We start from the raw sequence: 10,456 nt of genomic DNA on the forward strand, positions 1-10,456 counted from the left end.
AAAAAAATATTATTTGTAAACCAGTTATTAATCGTAATTTTGCATTTTCCTTTTAATGTAATGAATGACACAAATTTATCTGTGATACACAAATATAATTTTGTTAGGTGTATACAATAAATATAAAAATTGGTTTGGATTAATGTAGAAAACGCGATAAGCTTTTTATTTTGTTAGTCACGCTAAATAAATTTTAATGCTAAACCTCAATATAACATATTTTGTTTTGCTGTTATCTGTACATCAATTTTACTTTAAATGTATTTACGCAAATGAAGATTGTGTTCAATTGTCATTGTTTACGGAGATGAATATATATGCTACTTTAAAAATATTATTTTTTAAACCATATACCGAGGACAGGTCCAAATTCAACTACAAACAAAAGAGTAAAACATTATAGGTTAAAGTACGGTCTGCAACACGAAGCTATGGCTCACACCTAACAGCAAACCAACAATGACAAATGTAAAACCATTCTAACGGGAAAACAAACGGTCTAATCGATATAAAAAAGAGAAACGAGAAACGCTTATGAACCAAATCAACAAACGACAACTACTGAACATCAGATTTTTTTTTTAATATTGCTGTCAACAAGAACACTTCAATTGTCTATTGACATGACACTTGGTTTTCTTCATTTAAAGACCGATGTGAATTGAAATCCAGTTAGGATATAAATAAATGTTACTCTATGACTATCAAGTGCGAGTGGCTGGATTGGGGTTTTCATTTCTGTATTTTATTTAGTCCATTTGTCTTTATTCCTCATTCAAAGTACCCATTATTTTCCATTCTATATCTCTATCCAGACCTCACGTCGGGGAATATTATTTCAATCATTTTATAAATGATTTAGACTTCAGCATTCAGAATAGATTAAGGACAGGAGACATATCATTGCTATATTTTGATTTCTACAATAAAGAATAGTTGTATGATTTTTTTTAGATTTTTAACTTCATATCTTTAGTTACCATCCCTGTATTATGTTACGTAATAGATTTCACATTCAAACATAATACTCGCAGGACAAATCTGATCAGGAATAGAGATTAAGGTGATAAAACAATTTCAACGTTTAATCGAATTGTTTAAGATTCAATGACAATGACTAGTCGATATCAAAATAAGTAGTCGGGACAAAAAGAGAAGGTAGAAAATGACAGATCTGTAGTTCTAATTGTTATTTTTCTTAGATCATCACTTTTGTTATAAGTTTAAAAGTTATAAAACCCGGATACATAGCATAATCATTTCTATAAATACTGCATACAATGTCATTGTTATCAATTCAGACTAAACGTTTGATGTGTTTGAGCTTTTGATTTTGCCATTATATTAGGGACTTTCCGTTTTGAATTTTCCCCGGAGTTCTGTATTTTTTTACTTTATTTTTTTTTGTTTCCTTCTTTTGAAGAATTAACAATATTTTCAAAATTCAGTTGTATTTGATACTTCTGACATACAGCTTAGCATCGTTCCTTACGTCGTAAGTATAATTCCCTTCATTTATGAATGTGACCTACCGAATTACATATTTACCGGATTTGTTATAACATGAGCAATACGACGGGTGCCACATGTGGAGCAGGATCTGCTTTCCCTTCCAGAGCACCTGAGATCACCCATACGTAGTTATTGGTGGGGTTCGTGTTGCTTATTCTTTAGTTCTCAATATTGTGTCATGTGTACTATTGTTTGTCTGTTGTTGGTTTTTTTAATATTTAGCCATGGCGTTGTCAGTTTATTTTCGATTTATGAGTTTGACTGTCCTTCTGGTATCTTTCGTCCCTCTTTTTTAATCTCATGTTTTTGAAGCTTATATATTTTGTATTAATTAAATACTTTTATTTTCATCGGGTACTTTACTATATTTATTACATGGTGACGGCCCCAATATTTTACATATTTGATTTGATTTAAGATCAAGCTAGAATGCTGTCGAAGTTCCAACCTGATGATTCGTAGTAAGATAACTATATACGGACAAAATCGTTAACTTAGAGTACGAGAAAAATTTATTTCAATTGCAGTAATTAAATTGACAATGTAAATGGGGAATGTGTAAAAGAGACAACAACCCGACCATAGAAAAAACAACAGCAGAAGGTCACCAAAAGGTCTTCAATGTAGCGAGACATTCCCGCACCCGGAGGCGTCCTTCGTCTGGCCCCTAAACAAATATATACTAGTTCAGTGATAATGAACGCCATACTTAACTCCAAATTGTACACAAGAAACTAAAATTAAAATAATACAAGACTAACAAATGCTAGACGCTCCTGACTTGGGACAGGCGCAAAAATGCGGTGGGGTTTAACATGTTTATGAGATCTAAACCCTCCCCCTATACCTCTAGTCAATGTAGAAAAGTAAACGCATAACAATACGCACATTAGAAATCAGTTCAAGATATATCTATAGATTTTGTTAATATTTAGGATTTTCTGTTAAAAGAAAGTCCACGTACATTTAATTGACAGAAAAAATTAGCCAAGCATACACTTATTTTAACATTTTCTTTTTCGTTTGAAATATTTTATTCTAAGTTTCGGACGCAGCAAAGCCGTCTTTTCATTAATTTACATCGAAAGTTTGAAAAAAAACAATATATATAAACACAATCATAGAAGTATATATTTAAATATAGTTTTGTAACCATGGTAGTACTATTGATGTTGACACAGAATAATATTTTAAAATGGAAATTAGGATTGTGACAAAGTAACATCAACTCGACCAAAGAACAAACAAACAGCAGAATTGATTAATTGATTTTGTTTAATGCAACTTTCTTCACTACTGGCTATATTGGAAAGGTAAGTTTTTATTGCTGAAGGAATTCGAATTTTCCATGAAGAAATACCGATCTGCGCAAGGAAATCAGACAATCCTTGTCAATAAAAATTGAAGTCAAACACATTGTCAAACATCATGTTGTTTATGTAATTTTTCGATATGCCATTTTGCATATTGTTTTTACATATTTGTTTGTTTTTATAGTGATTAAGATTATAATGCAATGTTGACTGATGTGCTCCTTGTCGTTTTGTTTATCATTTCCTTGATATATTTTTGTCATGTGACCGTGACGTCATCAACATTTTTGTAATGATTTACGCCGGTTCAATGCTCTTTAATTTTGTACTTGTTTGGCTTCAAAACTATTTTGATCTGAGCGTCACTGATGAGTCTAATGGAGACGAAACGCGCGACTGGCGTATTGAATTATAATCCTGGTACCTTTGATGACTATTAAAATGGAATTTAGAACTAAATTATAAGGAGTGACTGTAAAGTTTTATTTTGTCTATTCAGAATAACATCAAAATTGAGGTTCACACTTAATAATAAAAATGCGGTGGGGTTTAACATGTTTATGAGATCTAAACCCTCCCCCTATACCTCTAGTCAATGTAGAAAAGTAAACGCATAACAATACGCACATTAGAAATCAGTTCAAGATATATCTATAGATTTTGTTAATATTTAGGATTTTCTGTTAAAAGAAAGTCCACGTACATTTAATTGACAGAAAAAATTAGCCAAGCATACACTTATTTTAACATTTTCTTTTTCGTTTGAAATATTTTATTCTAAGTTTCGGACGCAGCAAAGCCGTCTTTTCATTAATTTACATCGAAAGTTTGAAAAAAAAACAATATATATAAACACAATCATAGAAGTAAACAAATGTTCAAACATTTGTTTAATGTAGCCATGAGCGCTAAGTATTTTTTTATGATTGTTCTTTGAAAAGGTTCATACAAAACTAAATACCTTCAAACTGAAATATGATTCAAATTGTATCTGTGATGGATAAAGATAGTCTTGTTATTTAATATAATTGCTGAAAATAATACAAAGTAAAAACAAGTTCTTTTCTAAACTGGTTCTAACTAACATTTGACAAATACTTCCTGAATGATGTAATATAAATACCGCATATTGCTGGTTCTTTGCTTAATTTTGGAGAAAAAAAAACACTTCCTGATTGAAAAACTTTTAAAAATGCGTTAGATAAAACAAAAAGCTGGAAAATCATAGTTTAGGCAGAATTAGTGTTCCTTGGTGCCTAGTTTTTCTGGCTAATGCAGGAATCATACTTCAGATAAGGTATGTATACAAAGAAACTAATACACATATATATATAGTTTTGTAACCATGGTAGTACTATTGATGTTGACACAGAATAATATTTTAAAATGGAAATTAGGATTGTGACAAAGTAACATCAACTCGACCAAAGAACAAACAAACAGCAGAATTGATTAATTGATTTTGTTTAATGCAACTTTCTTCACTACTGGCTATATTGGAAAGGTAAGTTTTTATTGCTGAAGGAATTCGAATTTTCCATGAAGAAATACCGATCTGCGCAAGGAAATCAGACAATCCTTGTCAATAAAAATTGAAGTCAAACACATTGTCAAACATCATGTTGTTTATGTAATTTTTCGATATGCCATTTTGCATATTGTTTTTACATATTTGTTTGTTTTTATAGTGATTAAGATTATAATGCAATGTTGACTGATGTGCTCCTTGTCGTTTTGTTTATCATTTCCTTGATATATTTTTGTCATGTGACCGTGACGTCATCAACATTTTTGTAATGATTTACGCCGGTTCAATGCTCTTTAATTTTGTATTCGTTTGGCTTCAAAACTATTTTGATCTGAGCGTCACTGATGAGTCTAATGGAGACGAAACGCGCGACTGGCGTATTGAATTATAATCCTGGTACCTTTGATGACTATTAAAATGGAATTTAGAACTAAATTATAAGGAGTGACTGTAAAGTTTTATTTTGTCTATTCAGAATAACATCAAAATTGAGGTTCACACTTAATAATAACACGCTACGCCGGATATTCCATGTGCACCACATTTTTTTATGTTATTTCTTCATAGACAGAAAAAATATTACAGTCATTCCTTAAATATCATCAGCATATCTCAGGAGCCTGTTATTCAGTGGTTGTCGTTTGTTACATATTTGTTTTTAGTTAATTTTTTTATATAAATAAGGCTGTTAGTTTTCTCCTTTGATTTGTTTTTCATTGTCATTTCGGGGCCTTTTATCGCTGACTATGCGGTATGGGCTTTGCTCATTGTTGAAGACCGTACGGTGACATATAGTTGTTAATTTATGTGTTATTTTGGTCTCTTGTGGACAGTTGTCTCATTGGAAATCATATCACATCTTCTGTTTATATATCTGCTCACTTCGGTATCCTATATTTATATTACGAATCTTATGGATTAATTCTATCAAAATCGACGAAGAAGCTTTCTTTTACAATGTACAAGTCATGATTTTTGGCACTTACAATTACCCTATTGCCTGATTGATATTTCAATCCTACTTACACTGCCTTTTAGAATCAGTCAGATCTGACTGAAACGAAACTTTGAAACGGGAATTTTTAGACATGCACGTTCCCATTCAACAGCAATGCGACTTCATTCTGGGTACTGCTTCAATAAGCCGTCTAATGTATTTTAGGTAATATTATCAAAAGTGTACTACAAAACGTCGTGATTGGTTAAAAATGTCCTAAACAATGGGAAATCGACCAATGACGTGACGTTATTTTCACTGTGGTGTACGAACAATGAAATTACCCATAGTCCTTTAGATTCAAAAACGGCTAATTAATAAAGTGACTATAAAGTTAGGGAGCAACCATTTGTCTTCAAGGAGGCGGTGGTAATGGTTTTTATCTGAGTCAGATTTTTTTTTTCATTTTTCAACGCTATCAACCAAAAAAAAAATATCAAAATTTAACACTATAAGGTATTGGGAAAATCTGGATTTATAATATTTTTTTGTGAAAAATAATACCCCCCTCCCCTTAAAGTTAAATAAATGGACGCTCCATTATGATAAAAAAAAATGTCAACACAAACTGAATGCAATGATTATATATTATAACAAAAATGTAAAATCAAATCATTCGTTGTCCGTTTTGGGTAATATCAGTCTGCTTTGGATGAGAACCTGCTTTTAATATCCTGAAAAAAAAAATATATTGTGTTAACATTGGTAGGAATTTTGTTTATTGCAGAATGCCGTATGGTGACATATAGTTGATAACTTCTATATATATCATTTGGTCACTGATGTAGAGTTGCCTCATTGTCAATCATACCACATCGCAATCTTCTTAGTGTCTTATAATTTTTATCGTTTTGTGAGATTGTCATGTGTGCGTACACTTTTGTATGATTACGTTATATCTTTAATGATAAATATTCAATTTTGTTATATTTTGACTAGTATTATGATGAATGACCAACAGACGGTGTCCTTTCAAAGAGAGGATGCTCCGTGGTTTTGTTCGAAATGATTAGTTTAATATAAAATCGACTTCTTTAGACATCAAGTTTCTGACTATGTTTCAGACAAAACTACAAATTTTCATGAAGAAAAAAGAATATTAATTTAAATGCAAAGTTTTATAAACATGGATTAAACCTGCAATTTGTTTCGGAAACAGTCTTAATTTTTGTATAATAGATACCAATTGCATTCTCTAATGGAAACGTAAGCGCAGACAACGTATAACAGATTTTAAATGTAAGACTTGGCGTTGTTTTCAAGCATTTCATAAGGAAGGAGATAACAATATTGTATTAAAGCTTTGATTGCCTCAATTGGTGATTTGATGGTCGCAAATACCCGTTTACTGGCTCCGATAAGGCGTCTCCAGTAAACTTATCTGTGACCATCAAATCACCAATTAATGCAGTCAGATTTTAAAATATAATATGGTTATCTCTTAAATTTACAATTTTCCTCTAAATTATTCTTGTTGCCATTATGATCCATTATGATTTATAGTAAGACGCAATGAAAGAAGAGATTTGAGATTATCATGTCAACATATCTGAAGTAATCGAACAGACAAAAGAAATGAAGTCTTTGTATGAGCAATTACACCAATTATCTATTCTACTGCAACATCGTTTTTAACCTTCTTTTTGATTAAATAACGTCACTAATTTTCATGTCAACAACTTACTTTCGATGGTATAAAAATTTACGCGCAAGCGCAGACGACGTTTGACAGATTTTAAATTTTTGAATTTGCTTTGGTGTTTGTCAGTTTCATAAGAATGGAGATACCAATATTGTATTTTAAGCTCTGATCGAGGGCATCAATTGGTGCTTTATTGCCGTAGGAGCTTAAAATGCAATGAAGTTATCTCCAAAATATTGTTTTTTAATATTACCTTTGCCCTTTCCATATTTATAACCACCGGAACCACCATAACCCCCATATCCTCCTCCTCCAATGCCACCAATTCCTCGTCCGAAACCACCATATCCTCCATAGCCACCGACACCTCCTCCGAGACCACCTCCAAGACCACCTCCATAACCACCTCCATAACCACCATATCCTCCATAACCACCAATTCCGCCACCAAATCCCCCTCCGTAACCACCATATCCTCCCCCTCTTACAACAAAGACTTGTCCGTATCCTACGTATCTTCTTCGCCCGTAACCACCACCGTATCCTCCTAAACCACCTCCTAAACCGCCTCCGTATCCTCCTAATCCGCCTCCGAATCCTCCGAAACCGCCTCCGAATCCTCCTAAACCGCCTCCGAATCCTCCTAAACCACCACCGAATCTTCCATATCCACCTCCACCGTATCCACGTCTACCGCCTCCGTATCCGCCTCCGTATCCCCCTTTCGAGAGAGCGCTTACAGAACTACAGACGGCAATCAATACGCAAATAGCGATCTTCATTCTGTCGTTGACAAAAAAAAAAACTATATAAATCATGTATTAAGGATGTTCGCTACTCTGTTTCAAAATAACAAGCTTTTAAAAAGACTATTATATATTGATGGTACATAAATAAAGAAACGGAAAAAGTCAAATATAATTAAGGTTCCGAGTTTTTGTTTTCGAGATACATATAAAATCTTGTTTAGTCTTTATATTTGAATATAGTTTTTATTGGATGAAGCCTAAAACATATAAAAGTTGAGACTAGACACGACTGCAGTCACTTACATTTAAGATCAAAATAATACATCTGAACAATGACGTTTTATGTTATATATTGGATAGATTTTTGTGATATTATAATTTTGCTAATTAATACATCTTGTTACAAAATATCTTATGAGTAAAAGGTATATGACTGATAGAACACCTTGTAATTTGAAGGTATCATTAATTCATGTTTTAGTACCCAAATCTTCAAAATTTAAGCATTTGCGCAAATGTGAAGAGTTTCTTTTTTTTCTAAAATGGAAGTGGCCGCATTGTGTTGAGTCTTTATATTTTAATATAGTTTGTATTGGATGAAGCCTATCATATATAAAGGTTGAGACTAGGCACGATTGCGGTCACTTACATTTAGATCAAAATATTACATCTGAACAATGACGTTTTATGTTATTTATTGGTCGTCCCACTGTCTATATCACTCTGTTCAGCTCTTAATATTATTCCGTATCATGTCTTTGTGACGTCAAATACGTTGACCCGGCCTTAATAACTTTGACCCGGACATATCAGCGACGTCATAATGTTTGAACCGACGTTAATAACTTTGACCCGAACTTATCAAGTGATCTTTTGTGTGCTGGTGAAACAAAGAAAAAACTTCTGAAACACGCAAATATAGCCCGATAAATCGATTATCAGATTATCTGCATATTGATATTGTAAAATATCAGGTGCTTGACATTATTTGAAGGCTTTTTGATCTCGTTCGTTACGCTCACTCGACAAAAAGCTTCATATTATGTCTCGCAGCTGATATTTTACGATATCAACATGCAGATAACCTGATAATCGGTAAATATTTGATAGATTTTTGTGATATTATAATGTTGTCTTTAGCAATTTATAATTAATTTAAATGGACAGTAGATATTTTAAAGTTTTTCGAAAATTGCAAAAAAAAATTATCAGATGTAGTTCAAATTTTAGGCCAACATTTGCCCTTACTGGACATGCCCCGTTGATCGTGAATAAGATTAAATTGATCATTAAGTTAATTACAGTTTTCGTGAAATGTTTTATTTTGTATGAGAACAAGCCCATAAACGTTTAAAATATGTACATAAACACTTTTTTCCACATTAAACAAATAATACGGGATAATGTAAAAATAACGTCTAAGTAAGCAATATATACCATCAGAGATTTATATACAAAAAATGTATATCTCGATAAAAGTTATGAGCCAAATAGAAGCAACATTAGTAAACCGTTTTTTGAAAGTCATAAATCGATTGAGAGAAAACAAATCCAGGTAACAAACTAAAACCGAGGGAAACACATCAACTATAAAAGTAACACAACAAAAAGACTGAAGTGCAACAAAAATAGACAATGTAACACACACATAAACGAACTTTAAGATAACAACTGAATTTTAAACAATATTTCAGTAATGTGGTTTATCTTGGAAACAGCTTAATAAATCAATATATTGAAATTTTCTTTCAAACCTTTTTATTTGTTCGACACCTCCTATTTATATACAACAATGAAATGTATGGCAACCCGTGAAACAATTACTCATAGACTGGAGAACAGATATTTGAACCATAACAGGTCATGGTACGGCCTTCGACAATGAGAAAGGCATTCAATGGACCTTACATTTAGCTTTAAAAAGTCCCGACATGGCCTAAAAATGTTAATCAATTAAAAGGAAGAAAGAAAAATAGCTATTCTAAGTCACTAAAAAATAGAATATATCAAATTCAATAAATTAACTTTTGTTTAATACCATGGCCATAAATGAAAGTAATTTGAATCTATCGGATAATTCCCTTATTGTGAATAAGAAGCATAATTTGGATCAGACTGTTTCAATTGTAGCATATCTATACTGTACACGAATTCTCCTATAGCCTACTTTGAACAGTCCAAGAATAAAAACAAGTTTTCTCTCTTATAAAATTCGAAGAAAAGTATGAGAAGGAGATACACCAATTAGCAAGAGAGAATAACTTTATTTGTCAATAGAAGACTGTAGAGTAAATTCAAAATTGAGAGAAAATATTAAGACTTACTTGTTCAGGTTCGGTGCAGTGGTCCAGTGTTGTGCTGATAGTTTGATTTTAGAAGCCTTATATATTGCTTATTTAGTAATAAAACAAGATGCATTATACTAAATATCTATATATCACCACAAATAAATCAAGATTAATTGTGCATTATATAATGAAAATTGTTCATAACGAACAATAGATCAAAATTTGTTTTAGTAAAAAATAAACATTTTAATTTTGATAAATGTTAAAAAGTTGTATATTGACAAATATTGTTCTTTTTAAAATTTTGGTGTAAACAACGTCGTTGAATAAATCAGCAAATTGCATTTTTAATTGGCCAGCTGTATTTCTTCTCACGTATTTGTGAAGCATTGGAGATGATGTTTTTAAGAGAAAGGAAATCTGAAAC

At 31.9% G+C, this 10,456-nt stretch overlaps 1 protein-coding gene across 1 annotated transcript; it reads right to left on the minus strand.

Moving 5' to 3' along the window:
* Positions 1–5,919: 5,919 nt before the first annotated feature.
* LOC139501301 (acanthoscurrin-2-like) lies at positions 5,920–10,116 on the minus strand. Its single transcript, XM_071290334.1, has 3 exons — positions 10,066–10,116; positions 7,246–7,775; positions 5,920–6,024 (listed from the first exon to the last, which is right to left on the minus strand). Exons 2-3 carry the CDS (start codon positions 7,772–7,774, stop codon positions 6,017–6,019), a joined length of 537 nt encoding a protein of 178 aa, XP_071146435.1. The 5' UTR covers position 7,775; positions 10,066–10,116; the 3' UTR covers positions 5,920–6,016.
* Positions 10,117–10,456: the final 340 nt, after the last annotated feature.

This window comes from Mytilus edulis, chromosome 13, assembly GCF_963676685.1.
Source record: "Mytilus edulis chromosome 13, xbMytEdul2.2, whole genome shotgun sequence".
NCBI lineage: Eukaryota > Metazoa > Mollusca > Bivalvia > Mytilida > Mytilidae > Mytilus > Mytilus edulis.

Coding starts and splice junctions, on each gene's coding strand:
- LOC139501301 (XM_071290334.1), bottom strand. CDS start 7,774: ATGAAGATCGCTATTTGCGTATTGATTGCCGTCTGTAGTTCTGTAAGC.